The sequence below is a fragment of the Phyllobates terribilis genome, unplaced genomic scaffold, assembly GCF_046119375.1.
Source record: "Phyllobates terribilis strain yellow unplaced genomic scaffold, ASM4611937v1 Scaffold_4__5_contigs__length_816908805, whole genome shotgun sequence".
Taxonomy (NCBI): domain Eukaryota; kingdom Metazoa; phylum Chordata; class Amphibia; order Anura; family Dendrobatidae; genus Phyllobates; species Phyllobates terribilis.
Window position 1 is genome coordinate 630,966,775 of NW_027362764.1, and position 20,539 is coordinate 630,987,313.

General features: G+C 48.7%; 1 protein-coding gene across 1 annotated transcript in view; it reads left to right on the forward strand.

Moving 5' to 3' along the window:
* CLVS1 (clavesin 1) overlaps positions 1–20,539 on the forward strand; it is a 137,881-nt gene that overhangs the window by 113,991 nt on the left and 3,351 nt on the right. Inside the window, exon 5 of the mRNA XM_073679341.1 lies at positions 256–491. Within this exon, the coding sequence (XP_073535442.1) occupies positions 256–491 (236 nt within the window). The remainder of the gene's footprint in view (positions 1–255; positions 492–20,539) is intronic.

A 20,539-nucleotide genomic window follows, 5' to 3' on the forward strand; every position in this document is an offset into this window, starting at 1 on the left:
AGGTCGGTGGGTGTTGAAATCTGCTCCTGCGTTTGGCAGATATCAGCGGTGTACTAAGGATAGCTCATTAATTCTGTGGTCCTGGACAGAAAGAAATGTGAAAGTGTAAAGAAATACAGAGAAATACATTCATTAGGATTAGCAGGATAGCAAGTATAACACACAGTATGGGGCATAATTATGGAGGAAGGGAAAATTTGTTCCAGTAATTACAATTTTCCTGTAATATTTACATGCATTTTTTTTTATTTGCAGATTTTCCTCCATGGGAACAATCTGAACAGTCTGCACCAGCTGATCCATCCAGAATGTTTGCCATCTGAATTTGGGGGTACGCTTCCTCCTTATGACATGGGGACCTGGGCCAGGACTCTGCTCGGTCCTGATTACAATGATGAAAACGAGTATACTCACACGTCCTACAATGCTATCCATGTGAAGTATGCACCCAGCAATGTGGACAGAGACTGCTCTCCGAAATACATGAAAAGGTAATTCTCAGCTCTCAATATAATAAAACCAATATCAACATGTTAGTCCTTTATTCTACAAAATATAAAAATGAGAATATAGATCAGTGTTAGTCTTGAGCGAGAGTGCTCGTTTAACCCTTTAAACGAGCATGCTTGGGTGCTCGTGTGGCGCCTCTGATGGTTCAGTCGCCACAGGGGTACTGCACCTCAGATAGAGGTGTGGTATCTCCTCTTCCAGGTAAGGATGGAGCATCTCTCAGGACCCCACTTCACCATTCAACACTACACCACTCCTGTCCTATAGGGGGCCTAAATGCACCAGGGTGCTGCCCCGGGCCAGGATATAGGAGATGGGGGGGAACCAAAAGATAGGGGGAACCATGTAGTGGGTGAGGGTGGAGGACACACTTTTAGGCAACACTTAATATTTCTTATATAATCTACGGCCATCTTGGGTTCAAGGTCTTTGATTGTGATCTTCGTCTGTGATTGTGGTCCTCGTCTCTGATTGTGGTCACCCGCCAGAGTTCAGCAATAGGCCTCAGCCGACTGAAGATACACGGTCCTCATTCTCTGGCCTTGAGACGAGGAGCGGGTCAGAGATAACCACTGTCTCTACCCGGTCAAGGTCCTGACCTAAGAAGGCCTGGAGGGGAGCAGAGGAGATAGGCTCCACAGCCAAAAGGATCCCAGGGGATACAGACGAAGCGGCATACGCCACCTGTATTTCTTTATTCTGACCTAGCCAGAGGGATTCCTGCTGCAAGAGGGGTGACCGGCCCCCGACATCTGACTTTGTTACTTCACGTCTCAGTCAGAAAAGCCCGGAGGCTTAGTGGATCCCAGGGGGGATACGGACGGAGCGGCCTACACCACCTGTATCTCTCTACCTGCGTTTATCCAGTGGGACCCGGCCTTACACCTTGTTCTAGCCACACAAACAGTCAGGAGAAGACTCAATGGGAGAACTTACCAAGGAGAGGAACACACACCAGAGGGGTCTCGACAGGTGCTCCTGATCTATCTGGGAAGTGCTGGACCCCCTTCCCGGTGGCCGCAGTACGCCGTGAGGAGCAGAGAGAAGCTTTGCGGCTGAAATTTCATCTAGTGAGTAAAGACCCTGGATGACTTCACACACCGCCTCAGCTCATTATTTCCTGCGCGGCACTGCACCCACCATTCCTTCTCACACTGCCCTGAGGCCTGCTCCGCCTGTGGGGAGCCGTCCCATCTTAGCTGCCCCTAACACCGGCCTCAGTGGACTGTAGCAGCGCTGGTGTCCATCACCGGAAACCGCAGGTGGCGTAGTCAAAATACCACTCAACCCTGAAAGCCCATTAAATCTTTTATGTGACCGCCCTGGGCACGGACCGGGTCTGGGCCACGACTGCATCCCCGTAACACCTACACTGACCCGGCTCCGAGTATTCCCTTTTCTCAGGGAGGGCCTCACATTCGCAGAGTATTTGCGACATGCTCAGCATCTAGGTTTGATCCGCCAGGGCTGCATGTGTCGCAGCTGTTAGACAGCTGAGACACATGCAGGGATTGCCTGTTTGCTAGGGAATCCTCACATTTCTTGAGGTTGTCTAACAGTCATAAATCATGCAGACGCAGGGCCTCGAACTTAATATACGAGCACGCCAGAGATACTCGAAAAGCTCCAGAGCGTGCTTGGTGAAAGAGTTAAACGAGCACACTTGCTCATCACTAGTGAGGAACAATCAGGGAAAAGGTATAATAGAAACAAGTCACCAATTCTGCATTTATCACCCAGCCCTGGGATGTTAAACATAGAGAAGTGATGAGCGAGTATGTTCTGTTAACCCTTTTGGCGAGTATGCTCGGGCGAGCACTGAGTAGTTACAGCTGCTCGGTGATATGGTTGAATCGCTCCTGTGTGCATGATTTGCGACTGTTTGACAGCTTTATTACATGTGAGGAATGTCTATTTCTTACACATTTCTCACATGTATTAAAGTTGTCAAACAGTCGCAAATCATGCACATGGGAGTGATTCAAACATAACACCGAGCAGCCATAACTACTTGGTGCTCGGCCCGAGCATACTCGCCGAAAGGGTTAACAGAACATACTCGCTCATCACTAATAGAGATCCAAGAAATCATGAACTTGCAGACATTTGCCGATACATAGTTCAGGGAAAGTTTTTTGTTTTCTTGCGCCGGTCACATTGGCACTGTGCAGAGGATTAGGATATGCTGATCAGTATTGTCAATGTGGATTTCACATTGTGAACAGTGGATTTGGTGGTAACTCAGGGTTCCCATGAAGAGCTACAGAGATAGGAGTTATGAGTTACATAAAGGTTCCCACAGGATATGGATCACCTCAATAAATTGTTAGCTTTGCAAAAATGTGTTTATTTTGCTTGGAATAAAAGCCATGACCACTACAAACGCCATTTGTGGTCATCATTATACTGGCCCCATTGTCAATCTGGTCAATAGTCAGGATATGTAAAGGGGAAATGTTAATCTGTTCTTGATCATACAAAATATATCACTGTCATTTTCTCTTCCCATTATTATCAGTGTATGGTTTTATTTTTTAATTTTCATATGGGAAAGGGGGAGTTTTTACAGTAGGAAACATTCTTAGACCCGACCAACATATTTGACTACGGCTGTTTTATGTGCATACATGTGCAATGTATGAAGAAATCCGGTGGTAACCCTTACTACTCTTGTTTCATGACTCACGAATAACCTATGTACAGAGAGTTTAGGGGTGATAGATACATTTGGTACAAAAGGAGTAAAAACACTGGTATCATTGGTTCTGGTATGATGTGGGAATGGGGTAAGAATCAGTAGTGTACTTATCAGTGGAGCAAGACTTACCATTGTTTCAAGGTATGAAGTTGGTGAACCAAAAGCAAATCTCACATATCTGAATTGTTGCAAATGTCATGGGAGTTGTAGTGTCTCAATTCGTCCCTGTCTATGCCTTAAGATCCACAGCACTACTAATACTCCTGAAGTAAAAAATGTAGAGCAACATTAATGGGCTAACTGGTGCTTAAAGGGGTTGCGCCAAGTTTTTACATTATTCCCTATCGAGAGGCTAGGAGATAACGTGCTCGCTGGGTGTTCAACGGCAGCAACCACACCAATATGGAGAAGAAGACTCTGAATAGCCCCAACTGAATGCAGCAGAAGTCAAATTTGCACTTCTGCTCCATTTATTCTCTATAGGAATGGTGGAAATAGTCAAGTACAGGAATTGGCTATCTCAGGCAGTGTCATAGTGAATGACTGGAGCTGAGCGGAGCATGTCCAGCCATCGCTCCATTCACACAGAGCTTTGCAGAGTCCTGTTCTCAGGGTCACTGGAGGTTCTTACAGTTATACATCCACCAACTGGCAAATTAACACTTATCCTTTAAAGCAGGGGTGGGGAAACTCAGTCCCGTGGGCCATTTATTGCCCTTGATGACCTTTTATCCGGACCCCGGGCAGATTTCCGGGAACCATAGTGCTTGGCCGACAGCTGTATTTTGAAGGCTGCTGACCCATTAATTTCTTCTTGCTCTCTGGGCATGCACACACCGTGTTCACTACTGAATGCTGAGGCGAATTCAAGAAATATTACGTCCTGACACCACTGCCAGCATCTGGACGTACTTTGTGGGTGGCGTTATTGCAATTTGTATGGCCCCCGAAGGATGGTATGCATATTCAAATGGCCCTTGGCAGAAAAAAGATGCCCCATTCCTGCTCTAAAGGGAACCTGTCAGCAGATTCATGCTGTCCAAACCACAGACCATATGATTCAGAGCCTGGCTGCACAACTGAGAAAAAAAACTTGCAAAGTCAGATATGGACTATAGGGAGAAACAAGACGAATCCGGCTCTGCCCCTGACCAGCTTCTCCCATAGCGAGAGACCTTCAATCACCAACAGCTTGGGGCAATGCTGGACTTTAACTGGTTGAAATCGTGCAGTCAGGCTCTGATTCATGCTGCATATGATTTGGGAAGCCTGAATCACTTGACAGGTCCCTTTAAGGGAGTATTGTATATAATGCTGGAAAATGTAAATGCCAAAAACAATTGTTTAAAAAGGTGAGAAAATCTGTGTGTGTGCATGCATATGTGTGAAGGAGCCCTAACCATTCATTTTCTGTAAATGTCATCTAATTTGACATTCTACACTCTCTAAAATAGCCCTGTTTCTTTTATCCCGGCTTCCTTTATACTTTTAGAACTATAAAACTATTTTAAAAGGCCATTGAAAATATTTATTTAAAACCAGCAATGATAGCCCAGTCTTAAAGAGGACAACGAGGTTAGACCAGATCTGGGCTATATCAGTACATCTCACAAACTCATAAACCTTAGCTGTGGTGGGGGCGTGTTCTTTCCTTTCAGTGTTGATGCCTGCTTATGATTGGTCAGCATCATACAGGGAAATGAAGAACACGCCCCCAGTGAAAACTATCTGATAACACCCACTTGGACTTAAAAATATTTTACTTATTAGAAGCCAAATACTTTGATTGCTAATATCTCTGCAACGGAGAGGCAGAATAAAAAAATAATAATAATTTATTCTTCTATGCAGCCACTATTATATTCTGTGTCCCGATCAACATCTGCACACATCTGTTAATAGATTATACACATCTTGGGCAGGTCAAGTGCCACAAATTGAGATCTCTTCTAAAATGAGCAAATTTCTGGTATAAATTTCTGGTATAAATCATACTAACTATGTAGGGCCATGATCAGTCCTGTCCATTACCACTAAATCCAACACTGTTTTAGAACGATGGCAACAGTGGTGGAAAAGGGACAAAAGTTTCACACATTTTTGCATGAGTACTTGCACGAAAATCTGTGACTTTTTACCTTCAGAAAACTGGTGCAAGGTCCTATTTAAATGTCTACCCTTCCCCCCACCCCCCCACACACACCATATGTCTTTGCTGGGACAAGGTATACATAACCCAACGCAAAGTTATAGGTCTGATACAATGTAATTAGAGATTGCTAAACAGGTCACATACAAAGCCACTTCACCCGTCTTCTACCAACCAATAGACAAGATAAATCTATGCTGTAAAACAGTGCTGCGGCTCACACAAACAGGGTGCATAATTTTCAAGGTTTATATATCTAAATAGCATGACAGAAATGGAGGAAAGCAGTCATATATCTATCCCCAGTTGTATAGCAGCTTACCCTGCAGCACAAGTGTGGTTCTGCAGTCGCAGCTGTGACTCGCAATCAGATTAATGGCAATGACCTACACCAAGGACATGATTGCAATTAAAATTGCAATCCCATTTAATATTCCTCCACACGGTTTACACTCTGAACAGTACTGAGATCTGAATTCTTGCTTGTTTCATAAGTCTGTGGGGTTTTTCAAGTGATTATTATGTACAGTTTTTATAATTGTACAAAATATAGAGATCATTTGCATAGATTAGGGCAGTGGTCGGCAAACTTTTTTGCACCAGGGACCGGCTTTAAGCAAGACCAGTTTTCAATGGCCCGGTGGGGGTGGGGGCGGGGCTTTGGTCATATGTGGGTGGGGTTATGGAGGGGTGGAGCTTAGTGCATACTTATCATATAATTATGACATTTATAATGAGAATGTGATTCAACTTACCATAGGTTCAGAATGAGTGGGAGCACCAGGCTTGTTTCCCTGGATCAGTGGGAGCACTGGGCTTGTTTTCCTGCAACAAGACGGTCCCATCTAGGTCCCATCTGATGATGATGACCACTACTGCTGCTACTGGACACAGCCACTGCTGCTATGAATTTTCACTGTTATTTGCTTTTTTCACTTTAACCAGAAAATCTGCTGCTGGGCCGCACGACACCAGAACACAGCTACAGGAGTCATAAGGGTGGGACACCTGACGTCATATCTAGCTGCCCATTAGCATCCAGAGCCCCTCCCCCTCCAACTCGCAGCTAGCAGGAGGGGAAGGAGCGCTGGACACACATGACCTGCTTGTCCCTGCTCCTGCCTGAGCACATTCTGCGAGTAGGGCCGCATGGCTAATTATCTATTCACTGCCAGTCCCTCCTCCTCTTTTCTTATAGGCTACTGATCACATGCTGGCTTTCTCCCTGCTGATCCTCTACAACTGTCAGCGGCGCCGCGGACCGGCTGAAAAAAAACCCCAACGGCCCGGTCCTGGTCCGCGGACCGGCGGTTGGGGACCTCTGGATTAGGGCAAACATCTGAACACACCAGTGATAGTACAGCAGGGAGACGTTATTGCCCCTTGTTAATGATCTCTAACAGGATGCATGGCCCATGTTCAGCAGTATTGGAGTTTTTTTTCTATAATTCTAAAAAACATAGGGATAAACTGTTTGCCTGTCAAAATTTCTGCTTAAAGGTTTTGGGTTTAGCTAAATTGGGATCATAGTGTACATATACTAAAATCTGCAATGTGAAAAATTTGGCTGGCACAATACTTTTCAGCAATATCTCTTATGCCGTGCATCTGTTAAAGAAAATCTGTCACAAGTTTTTTGCTACCTAATCGGACAGCAGGATAATTTAGGGCCAAAGATTCCAGCAATGTGTCACTTACTGGGCTGCTTGATGCAGTTTTTATAAAATCATTGTTTTATCAGCAGGAGATTATCACTACTAGGACTACTTGGATTGCTACTGTGTAGTCCAATCCCATCCTACCACTGATTGTCAGCTTGTTGGCTATGCACAGAAAGCTGCTAATAACTCGCCCAGGGGATGGGGACGACTCGGCGCCCCGGCCTTGTTGTTTGGTTTTGGGGGATGCCGCGGTGGCCGGCTCCCGGGGCCGTACCCTGGGGTCACTCTTAAAAAGCAAGGAATGGGGAAAGTTATATGGGATAGGGAAAGTTCGTGACGCCACCCGTGGTGTCTGGTGAGGATCACCAGCGCTGCTATAGTCCTCTGAGGCCGGTGGTCAGGCAGCTTAGTTGGTGCGGCTCCCCACAGGTGGAGCGGGGCCTCAGGGCAGCGTAAGAGAAGGGATGCAGGACAGAAGGGACCCAGCCGGGTCAGGAGAAGAATAAGCACACTCACAACAGTTCACTTCAGTACCTTTATTGGTGGTGTTTCAGGCACGATCCAGGGCACTGTAGGGTGAAGGGTGCATTTCAGGACTCTCCCCAGTGAGCGGGTGTGGGGCCTCCTGTTTCCTGCCTTTTCCAGATAAGTTTATGAGCTGCCTGAAGCTAGGCCTAACTTGGTCTCTGTCTTGCACCGGCTGACCTGGTAGTAGGGCCTTCTGTTGGAGTTCACACTCCCTGTTCTCTTGGGCCTCAGTGACTCCTGACCCTGGTATATCAGTCAGCTTTTGGTGTTCCTGGGACATGTAGTTCGCCAGGGGTTCCGGTTGTTTCTGCTGGTCCTAGAGATTCTTGCAGACACGGACCCGGTGTCCGGTATATGGTCTTAGGGTGAGCTGGCTAAGCTCCTCTGCCCCCTACGTAGCTCGCTTACTCCACTTGCCTTCGGCCACGCTCGGGGCCCTCACTAGGCTTTACACTGGCAGTAGGCCTCGCTACTATGCACCGCTCTTATGGCGTCGGCACGCCTTAGGCTCACTAACCTGAGCTCCTGAGTCTGGGCTGGGCTGACAACCTCTCTGGGTGCAGCAGACTGTAGACTTAGACTGTAGATTCCAGACTTAGACTGTAACTGGACTCCTTACAGACTTCAGACTTACTCCAGACTTCAGACCAGACTGACTTAGATGCCTAGCTCCACCTTCCCTATTTATATCCCTAAAGGGCTCCCTCTGGTGGTCTGAGGTGGAAGGTGGAGGTGTGTGTATGCTATGAGGGCCTCTTGTGGAGGAATCCGTCCATGCACCCCTCTAGGATCTGTGGCACCAATGCACAGCAGGGCGCCACACTAATCAGAGGGGTGGACGGAGTTATACAGAGCTCTGCATTAGAAAACTGCTAGATCTGCAACACAGTCACAACCATCACAAAAAAATGTCAACTCTGTTTGATTTTTGGTGACAAGAAGCAAACAAAGACTTGAATGTAAGTCAAATGTGATTTGTGTCTCCTTTGCAACCCTTCTGTGATTTAGCTGCTGAGACAGCTTCTAGAGCGGCTTCACTTATGTTCTTCTGTGGCTGGAGGCAGGAAGGAGAATTCATTGACAGAACGTTACAGGTAGAAGGGTAGAAGACAGGTGGGATAACATGACCACTACTTCACAGTGGGAACAGGGCGGCATACATAAAGAAATGTATTTAGAAAAGTGTTCTTTTTCTTTATACAAAGATGGGAAATGTGGACAACACCTTTAATATGGACCATGTACGTAAATGATTCCAAAGGGAATCCGTCACCACTTTGGAGTTATCAGACCTCTACTATGGCCATACAGGGTATAGAAAAGTAAATCTATACATACCTGTATGACCCATAGTAGAGGTTTGATTGCAGGGGAAAGCGCTTTAATCAATTCTATTTTGTACAGGCTTGGTGTCCGGGGGACACCAAGCAATCCTTTTCCAGCGTCGCTCCCGTCGGTCTCCAGTGAATGCCAGCAGCTCCAGTGTTTCAAGGTCACTTTTGAATACATCTCTATGAGGGGTTCGTTCAGAACTCTTTCAGGCTCTCATAGACTTGCATTGCGCTCTTGTTATGTATCTTCTGACTTCCGGCCAGACATAAGTTACAGACACAAGTTGGCGCCGCGGGACCGGAGCAGAGTCAGTAAAGGATGAAGCCGCCGCACGGTGAGTATAAGAACGGGGGCAGGGGGTTTACATTTAAAGTGCCACTCCAATGCTGGAAAAAAAAACGCTGGAGTGGTGCTTTAATTGCAGTTCATTGTATAGTAACGTTCTTTTTACTAGAAATGAAACAGACATATTTGCCGTGTTGGTAAATTGTGACTTTTCTGCAAATTAGATTTCATTATTGCCTATAAATTCTCTAATATCTCAGAGCGAAGTGTGGACATTAGATCACATCAGATTAACAGAACTCATAATATCCCTGAATCCTAAACGTCAGTGATACAAAATGCTTCTTCCCTACATGATCGGGAAATATATTCTCCTGGAATAAACTGGATGTGACTTGGGTAATTGTACTGTTGAAATTCCTTTCTGATTAAAGCCACGGTCTGGTTGGATGGTCACTTTTCCTATAATGTCAGGGTTGAATAGTTTTATTTGTCACTCAAATGTTTTCCTCAATAGGATCTTGGTAGTGGATTTCAAATAATTTGCCTGATATTTCAGACTGCAGCTTCTTTGCACTACCAGAATGGTGGACGCGGCTGTCTGAGATGCTGGAGATATCATTCTCTAGGACTTGCACACTCCTTATGTTTTGTAATGAGACGTGAGACACAGAGACCTTAATAATCGTATTGATTACTGCTTTCTTGCTTAAATGGTCACTCTCGTTTGCACAACCTTTCATACCTCAATAGATCAAGCAAATATAAAAAAAACTTTGTAATATATCTTAATTTATCTCCCAGGTAAACAAATCATTGACTCTGAATAACTGCTCAAATCCATAGTGGTCAAAGCAAGACAGACTGCCATCGCTTTGAGATGTCAGATTATAGCTCCTATTACAGGGAATCTGTCTACAGGTTTTTGCTATATAATCTGAGAGCAGCATTATGTAGGTACAGAGACTCTGATTCCAGTGATGTGTCATTTGCTAGTCTATATGCTGTTATTTTGATACAATCACTGTTTTATCTGCTGCAGATCTAGCAGTGCTCAGAATGCTGAACCCTTTATAACCCCATCCACACCACCGATTGGCAGCTTTTGTGAACACTGTGCATAGGCAGAAAACTGCTAATCCATAGTGTGGGCGGGGTTATACAGACCAAGAAGACTAAATGGCATGAGACAACTAGTCCTCTAGTGATAAGTTCCTGCTGAAAAAACACATTTTATTGAAACTGCAGCAAGCAGCCCAGTAAGTGACACATCATTGGAATCCGGCTTTCTGTCTCTACATCATGTTGCTTTCAGGTTACGTAGCAAAAAACCTGTTGACAGATACCCATTAAACCGTATGAAGAATACAGGAGAAAAGGAGGAGTGAGGAGCCTCAACACAATTCGAGGCCAGGCAAATACAGGCAGATGGAGCTGCAGCCTCTAATAAATGTATTCACTTAATTCAGAGCTGGATTCACAGTCTCACAGCTCAGTGATGTTTAGTGATAAGCGAGTATGTTTTGTTAATCCTTTCACCGAGTATGCTCGGGCGAGCACCGAGTATTTACAGCTGCTCGGTGATATATTTGAATCACTCCCGTGTGCATGATTTGCGACTGTTTGACAGCTTTAATACATGCGAGGAATGTGTAAGAAGCAGACATTCCTCACATGTAATAAAGCTGTCAAACAGTTGCAAACCATGCACACGGGAGTGATTCAAATATATCACCGAGCAGCTGTAAATACTCGGTGCTCGGCCGAGCATACTAGGCGAAAGGGTTAACAAAACATACTCGCTCATCACTAGTGATGTTGTATAATATCTCCTATGCTTCTGAATATTGTCCTCCATACTACTGGTTATTTGTTGTATTCTTTATGTCAACATATATTCAAATTATTATGCAACCCTAATGGGCAGACTTCTCATAGACCATAAATATGGCATGGGAACTTAGTCATTAACTCTGGATGCTTGTTTTGATTTGTTGTTTGCTGACTGACAGTGTTTGGAGACCAGCTGGTACCACAATGGTTGGATAGAATATGGAGACACTGTATTACTACTAAAACAGACTATAGCCTTGCAGGGTACTCGTAAAAATCAATGGCTCTGCAGAAAAGTTAGATATGGCGCTCCTCTACCATGGCTTAGGCACTTGTCACATCTTCGATATGGCCTCTGTACATAATGGGTGTACAATACATTAAAGTGGAAGAGTGTTTGACAGACCTCTGACTTCAAGATTCCATTGAGTTGACAGCAATCTATACAATTCTTGCAGTTAAAGTGACAGAACCATGATAGGCCTACGAATGCCGGTATAAAAATGTGAAATTCTTGGGCCAGTCACATCAGCAAATTGTAGATGTGATTGCGCCAATATGCAACATCGTACTCTCATTTACAATGCAAATGTGACACCCCAGGGGTCTGGTTTCCACAGTAATAGAGATATTATGTCTGAGAGCAAGTGGGAGGTTTCTCTGGTCAGGAGCCCTAAGCATGCAACACGGCCCACCCAGACCTGGGAGGGGAGGAATCTGTCCTTATAAACTGGGTCTGGGGCGGGATTAAGTGAGACAGAGCCTGCAGAACAAGCAGAGCAGTCAGAGCCTGGAGAGGGAAAGTGAGAACAGGAGCTCTGTAGGAGCAGCAGCTGAAGGCCAGGGGCTGTGAGCAGAGATATAGCTCGCCCTGGCTGAAGTTACTAAAACCGGACACAGGAGTCCGAGGCTGTGGGGACTGATATATACCCAGCAGCAGAAACCAACCGGCAGGGGATTCCAGGTCCTCTGGCCATAGAAGCCCGGAGGCTCAGTCACAAAGAAGGGACCAGCGCCGCCATCCAGGAGCGGAGGCTAACAGAAGGCCCCAAGTCACCAGCCATACGGGTGAGCACCACACGGTATACTCAGGGACGTGGGCTACTTGTAACCGCTGACAGCAAGGTAGCCAGGAAGAGTGCAGATAAACGGGGAGGCCTACAACTCCACCTGGCCAGGGGAACTCCTGCTTGCTCGCAGACTGACCAGGCCCCTTATACTAGCCAGTACTCCCGGGAGGGTCTGCCTTGTACCATCAGTAAAGACCCTGAACTGCACCTCACGTCTCTGTGATTCCTTGCCGCACCAGCACCATTAGCACTGGGACCCTCACACCATCACTCCCAGCATCTCTCACATTAGCTGCCCTGAGGCAATACTTCTCCCGTGGGGAGTTATCCCATACTCGGCTGCGCAAACAACATCAGCCTCAGCGGTCGGCAGCGCAGCGGCGGTCCCCACTGACCGCAATCCACGGGTGGCGTAGTCGGACATTTGCTATACATTAAGACTGCCACTGGTTTGACCACCCTGGGCACGGACCGGGTCACCGTCACACGGAGACTACAACCCCCAGCATTCTACAACAGGCCCGGTTCCGGGTCCCCCTGCACAACACAGGCCCAGGGGGCGCGTCAACTTTGGCGTAGTCGGCAGGATTTCGTGCCCGCAACCACCGGGTACTGCGTGCCTGAAAAAGAGACTTTTATACTTACCTGTGGTGAAGTTTTCCGCCGTCCGGAGTCGTTTCCCACCATCCGGAGCCGATTCCCGCCATCAGACGCCATCTTGGACCGTTTCCCGCCGTCTTCTGCCTTCTTCCCGCCATCCGCAGCTGTTTCCCGCCTTCGGACGCCATCTTCGGGACTCCGCACGGGAAGAAGAGGGGCGTGGACGCCGAAAGCGCGCGAGATCCGAAGCTCCGCCCCACGCTCCGCCCCTAGCTCTGACGCTGCGCAAGGTCCTGGAAGGGAGGAAGAGCGACGCTGACGTCATCGGAGCGCGACGCCAGGTCCTCAACCCCGACGATCGACTGCGGAGCCGCGGCCTACGGAAGAAGAGCATCGCAAGGTAGGCCACGGTCCACTAGGGGGGAGGAGGATGCCGGATACCGAGGGGAGCTCCACTGCCACAGCCACCGCCAGCGCAACCGCTGCAGCAGTCGTGCCATTCACCATGCCCTATATCCCGGGGGCAACCTGGCTACCCCAGTACTCAGGGGAGTCACATACTCTAAATGACTTTAGAGAAAGACTGGATAGCCTCTTCCAGGTGTACCCCCTCACAGAAGAGCAAAAAGTGAGCATCCTGGTGGCCCAATTAATCGGGGCAGCCCAAAGGGAGGTAAAGTCCTGGCCACCTGGGAGGAAGAGGACTGTCAGAGAAATACTAGCCCGGCTGAAAGACACATTTGATACCCGCACCTCAGCCGAAATAAAGCTCAGATTTTACGGGTGTAAACAGCGGGCACATGAGAGTATAAGAGACTATGCTCTAAACCTACAAGAGGCCCTGAGAGCCATTAAGCAGGCAGACCCTGACAGCGTGGGAAATGAAGATAAGCTGTTGACTGAACAATTTATTGAGGGCCTACTGTGCAATGCCCACCGAACCCAGTTGCGGGCAATGGCCTTACAGGACCCTGACCTGGACTTTGCACAGTTCAAGGACAAAGCCATCCGGAGTCCGAGAACCGGCACCAGGTGGCGCTGTGACCCACAGGCGCCCTGCTATCACTTACCACCAGGAGACGGCGCCCTTGTCTGCAGGGCCTGTGGGAGCTGATGCGCAGGCTTTAAACAGTGTCCCGGCTACAGACCTGCACCATCAGGTCCAAGAGCTGACTAAGAGCGTTGCCGCGCTAACCAGAACTGTGCAGTCTTTACAGGTCTCTTCTCCAGGAAAGATACAGCTGGCATCCGGACCGGAGGACGTCCCATGGCGCCGACTGAGGAGGACCCCACCGGCCAGAGGAAGACCCAGCGACAGATACAACGAGGACGGACGACCCATCTGCCGCCGCTGCAATCAACCCGGACATGTGGCAAGGTACTGTCATTTAAACGGGCACAACCTGGGGTAGAGGGCCAACCCCCAGGCATAAGACCATCAGGCCCATCAAACTGGCGTGATAAATACGTAGGGGGACGTCCAATCTTGCCTGTGGTACTGGATGGCATTCCTATGAGTGCCCTACTAGACACTGGGTCACAGGTGACCACCATCCCGTACGTGCTCTTTAAACAGTACTGGAATGACTCGGACATAACCCGCTACCCAGATGACGACCTGAGTATCATCGCCAGCAATGGTCAGCCCGTGCCGCAGGTGGGATTCAAAGAGGTGACCATTAAGATCGGTAAAGTCGAACTGGCGGCACAAGGACTGATTATAGTGGACATAGACCGTCATTAGAGTCACCCTAGAATAACCTTGGGAACTAATGTGATTGAAAATTGTCTTGCAGAGGTGATTCTCATTTTACAGCAGGTTGCCAAGAACACCAGTTACGGCCAGCAGTGTGTGCTCCAAAAAGAGATCCGGGCACTGATGAAGCGGCAACAGGTGGAACTATCTGGTGGTGAGATAGGTGGCGTGAGAATGTGTGACCCGTTCCCTATTGCCATGCCCCCAAAAAGTGAGATGATGATTTGGTGCCGGGCAGCTATTGGTCTAAGAGGTAGAGACTACCAAGCAATGGTAGAACCCGTCTACTCAGACAGTAGGCCCACCATTTTGACAGCACGGGGGGTGGTCGATGTACGCCATGGGAGGGTGCCCGTTCGCATCATAAATATCGGGGAGAGAGAAGTGCACCTGCCTCGGTATGCCACGCTAGCCAAATTGTTCACCATCAACCAGAACTCTGTACAGGCCGTGGAACCCTTGCCTCCATCTCAACCAGAGGAAGGTAACGGCTCTAAGAAACCAATGGAGGACTGGTGTCAGCAACTGCATTTGGGTACTGACTCCACTCCCTCACACCAGAAACAGGGAGTCTATCGGGTGGTTCGAGAGTACGAGAGAGTGTTTAGTAAACACCCGCTAGACTTCGGGCGAGTAAAGGGGGTAGAACACCACATCCCCACGGGAGACCATCCTCCCATAAAGGAGAGATACCGACCCGTACCCCCGGCACACTACCAACATGCCAAGGGGATGCTTAGAGACATGAAGGAGGCTGGGGTAATCAGGGACAGCTGTAGCCCCTGGGCAGCTCCACTAGTCTTAGTGAAAAAGAAAGACAACACCATGAGAATGTGTGTAGACTACAGGAAGGTCAACCGTATCACACACAAAGATGCGTACCCGTTACCAAGGATAGAAGAGTCCTTAGCTGCATTAAAATCTGCTAACTTCTTCTCTACTTTGGATCTCACTAGCGGGCACTGGCAGGTTCCTGTAGCAGAGGCGGACCGGGAGAAGACCGCATTCACCACCCCGATGGGTCTCAGCGAATTTAACTGTATGCCGTTCGGGCTCTTCAACGCACCAGGAACCTTCCAACGGTTGATGGAATGCTGTCTGGGACACCGGAACTTCGAGACGGTCCTGTTATACCTGGACGATGTCATCGTCTATTCCAAGACCTACGAGGACCACCTGAAACACCTTGCAGAAGTGTTCGAAGCTCTGGCAAACTACGGCCTAAAGGTGAAACCCTCCAAGTGTCACCTCCTGAAACCAAAGGTGCAATACCTGGGACACGTGGTGAGTGCTGACGGAGTGGCTCCTGACCCTGATAAGATCACCGTGATTAAGGACTGGCCAAGACCCTCCAGCATAAAGGAAGTGCGGCAGTTCCTCGGGTTGGTAGGCTACTACCGAAGATTCATTCCCGGTTTCACCAAAATGGCAGCCCCTATGCAGGACCTCCTGATAGGTCAATCTCGGAAAGCCAAAAACCAGAAGCCGCCCTTTAGGTGGGAAAAGCTGGAAGAGGAGTCCTTCTGCCAGCTGAAGATGGCCCTCACGGGGGATGAAATCCTGGCATATCCAGACTACAGCCAGCCCTTTATCCTCCACACGGACGCAAGCAACATCGGGCTAGGAGCCGTACTGTCCCAGATCCAGCAAGGGAAAGAACGGGTAATCGCTTACGCCAGCCGAAAGCTACGACCCACGGAGAGGAACCCTGAGAATTATAGCTCATACAAGCTGGAGTTCCTGGCAGTAGTGTGGGCAGTGACCGAACGTTTCAAGCATTACCTTGCCTCCTCCAAATTCACCGTGTACACGGATAACAACCCGTTGACACACCTAGACACTGCAAGGCTCGGTGCCCTGGAACAGAGATGGATGGCCCGCCTGTCCAACTTTGAATTCACCATCAAATACCGGGCAGGACGCTCAAATGCCAACGCGGATGCCCTGTCTAGAATGCCGAACTTACCGGACGTAGGGGAAGATCCAGAAGATCTGGAAGAAGTTGAGCTCCCTGCGTTCCACCGTCATGGGATTACCCTGTATTCCCACCGTGTGAAGGACAGGCGCTCTGTGACGTTCAATCCCTTGCCCCACTACAACTGGGCGGAGACGCAAGACAGTGATCCCGCAGTCCATTTGGTGAAGGAAATGCTGACCCAGGCCGATGCCCGTCTTGACCCAGATGCTCCGGAGGAGACCAAGCAACTGTAGAAGGAGAAAAGTAAGCTGTTCCTCTACAGGGAGAAGCTGTGCCGGAGAATGGTTAACTCTCGAACACATGAGTTGACCTGGCAGGTAGTGGTCCCAAGACGAGACGCGGCTATGGTTCTGGAGACATACCACAACGGAACAGGGCATTTCGGATGGAAGAAGCTGGAGTTCTTGTTGCGTGAATGGTTCTACTGGGTAGGCATGAGAGGAGCCATCGAGAGGTGGTGCAGAGACTGTGGCCCATGCCACCTGAGAAGAAAAGACCGAGCCAGCCAGAAGACTCCCCTGCAGCCCATCATCACCAGACAGCCACTGGAACTGGTAGCCCTGGACCATGTGAAACTGGCTCCAAGCAGATCTGGGTATGTCTACGCCCTCACAATCGTAGATCATTACTCCCGGTTCCTGGTGGTGGTCCCGGTCAAGGACTTAACGGCTCAAACAGCAGCTTTAACCTTCCAGCAGCACTTCTGCCGTCCACACGGGTACCCGGACCAAGTGTTGACAGACCAAGGACCAGCCTTCGAAGTGGAGGTCTTCCAGGAGTTCTGCAACCTGTATGGCTGCAAGAAGATAAGAACAACGCCCTATCACCCTCAAACCAATGGACTCTGCGAGAAGATGAACCAGGTGGTGATAGATCTGCTAAAAACGTTGCCCCTGGAAGAACGCAGTCTGTGGCCTGAGAAACTGCCCGATCTGGTGGACCTGTATAACCACATCCCTGTAGGTTCCACCAACTGTACCCCGGCTTACCTAATGAGAGCAAGACCTGGTAAGCTGCTTATTGACCTGGATATGGGAGTCCTGACGCCTGAGGACACCTCGCCAGAGGCAGACTGGGATACAGAACGGCAGCAGCAGTATCGGAAAGTACAGGAGAGCGTCGAGCGAAGTCTGTCTCAAGCTAGAGAAAGGCAAGAGAAGGCTTATAACCAGTATGCTCCCGCTGTTCCCCTGGTACCTGGAGAGCAGGTCTTGAAGAGGAAGAGGCGACTCCACAAGTTGGACGACCAGTGGGAGAAGGACCCGTACACCGTACTGCCATCAAGCCATGAGAACCCAAAAATCTGCGTAATCAGTAAGGATGGAGGAGAAACCACAGCCATTGTCTCCAGAGACCACCTGAAGAAGTGTCCCGAGCAGCTGCAAAGCCCTGAAGAAGATCAAGGAAACCCTCAACCCGCAGAGGAAAGGGAAGAAATGATCAGTACCGTACTCGGAGACTTCCCCCGGTCTTGGACACAAATAAACGGCGCTGTCGTGGTACCCGTCCTCACCTTTCTCCAGCCAGCCCCGCAAGTGCCTACAGAGGAACCGGTAGAGCTGGAAGAGCAGCCGGCCCAAGAGGCAGAAGAGTCCACACCAGCAGTACAGGAGGATCAACCCTCTGCTAGTAGTGAGCCTGCCGTGCCCCTAGTGAGCCAAAGAGTGCGCAGATAGCTGCCCAGCTTACCCATAACACCTCCTACACCCTGTAGTGCAGAACCAGTTAGTGAGCTCCGTAGGTCCACTAGAGTCACTAGAGGTCAGATGCCCGCTCGCTGGAGAATCTAAACTAATGCACTGTGAATTTATCTGCTAACTGTTTATGGTTTATGTTTGTTGCCTGTTATTAATTATGTTTCTCAGTTACCCTGCAGATTTTTATGGACTAACAGGTTATGGATGCTGGATAACCGGAACAGTTTTGTAGATAGTTGCACCTTGGTGCCTCTTGCGAAGACGGCCGCGGAAGAGAAAACTTGTCTGGCATGGCCTACTTGCGGCCCAAAGTAGCTAGCTCCAGCCTTGCAGCCACGCCCAAGGACAACGCAAGGGGTTTGCTTTGGACAGGTCCCCTGTTGTATAATATCTCCTATGCTTCTGAATATTGTCCTCCATACTACTGGTTATTTGTTGTCTTCTTTATGTCAACATATATTCAAATTATTATGCAACCCTAATGGGCAGACTTCTCATAGACCATAAATATGGCATGGGAACTTAGTCATTAACTCTGGATGCTTGTTTTGATTTGTTGTTTGCTGACTGACAGTGTTTGGAGACCAGCTGGTACCACAATGGTTGGATAGAATATGGAGACACTGTATTACTACTAAAACAGACTATAGCCTTGCAGGGTACTCGTAAAAATCAATGGCTCTGCAGAAAAGTTAGATATGGCGCTCCTCTACCATGGCTTAGGCACTTGTCACATCTTCGATATGGCCTCTGTACATAATGGGTGTACAATACATTAAAGTGGAAGAGTGTTTGACAGACCTCTGACTTCAAGATTCCATTGAGTTGACAGCAATCTATACAATTCTTGCAGTTAAAGTGACAGAACCATGATAGGCCTACGAATGCCGGTATAAAAATGTGGAATTCTTGGTTCAGTCACATCAGCAAATTGTAGATGTGATTGCGCCAATATGCAACATCGTACTCTCATTTACAATGCAAATGTGACACCCCAGGGGTCTGGTTGCCACAGTAATAGAGATATTATGTCTGAGAGCAAGTGGGAGGTTTCTCTGGTCAGGAGCCCTAAGCATGCAACACGGCCCACCCAGACCTGGGAGGGGAGGAATCTGCCCTTATAAACTGGGTCTCGGGCGGGATTAAGTGAGACAAAGCCTGCAGAACAAGCAGAGCAGTCAGAGCCTGGAGAGGGAAAGTGAGAACAGGAGCTCTGTAGGAGCAGCAGCTGAAGGCCAGGGGCTGTGAGCAGAGATATAGCTCGCCCTGGCTGAAGTTACTAAAACCGGACACAGGAGTCCGAGGCTGTGGGGACTGATATATACCCAGCAGCAGAAACCAACCGGCAGGGGATTCCAGGTCCTCTGGCCATAGAAGCCCGGAGGCTCAGTCACAAAGAAGGGACCAGCGCCGCCATCCAGGAGCGGAGGCTAACAGAAGGCCCCAAGTCACCAGCCATACGGGTGAGCACCACACGGTATACTCAGGGACGTGGGCTACTTGTAACCGCTGACAGCAAGGTAGCCAGGAAGAGTGCAGATAAACAGGGAGGCCTACAACTCCACCTGGCCAGGGGAACTCCTGCTTGCTCGCAGACTGACCAGGCCCCTTATACTAGCCAGTACTCCCGGGAGGGTCTGCCTTGTACCATCAGTAAAGACCCTGAACTGCACCTCATGTCTCTGTGATTCCTTGCCGCACCAGCACCATTAGCACTGGGACCCTCACACCATCACTCCCATCATCTCTCACATTAGCTGCCCTGAGGCAAAACTTCTCCCGTGGGGAGTTATCCCATACTCGGCTGCGCAAACAACATCAGCCTCGGCGGTCGGCAGCGCAGCGGCGGTCCCCACTGACCGCAATCCACGGGTGGCGTAGTCGGACATTTGCTATACATTAAGACTGCCACTGGTTTGACCACCCTGGGCACGGACCGGGTCATCGCCACACAGAGACTACAACCCCCAGCATTCTACAACAGGCCCGGTTCCGGGTTCCCCTGCACAACACAGGCCCAGGGGGCGCGTCACAGACATATTCACAAGCCACTGAAACTGGCAAAATCTAGTCCACAAAGTGGAAAACACTAGTACATGCTGCTCATGTGCACTATCACATTCACTTACATCCATTATTCTACTGACCGTTGTGCACACAGACCGCACACTCACCAAAATGACCAATTTGGCACTAAATGTGAAATTCCTGAGCGCCAACACGTAATCTGTAACAGAGCCCCTCCACATACTTGGTACCATTTTTATTCATATGTTAGAAGAGGCCAATGTACTTTATTAGGGTCCAGGGCCATATGTAATTGTTCTCTCAGCACACCCTATAACTATGTCTCTGATTTTCACTAGTTTGGTATAGAATTTATAACATTTATTTAAAAAAAAACAGGCAAAAAAAAAGATTTGGTAAATGTGATTATACAGT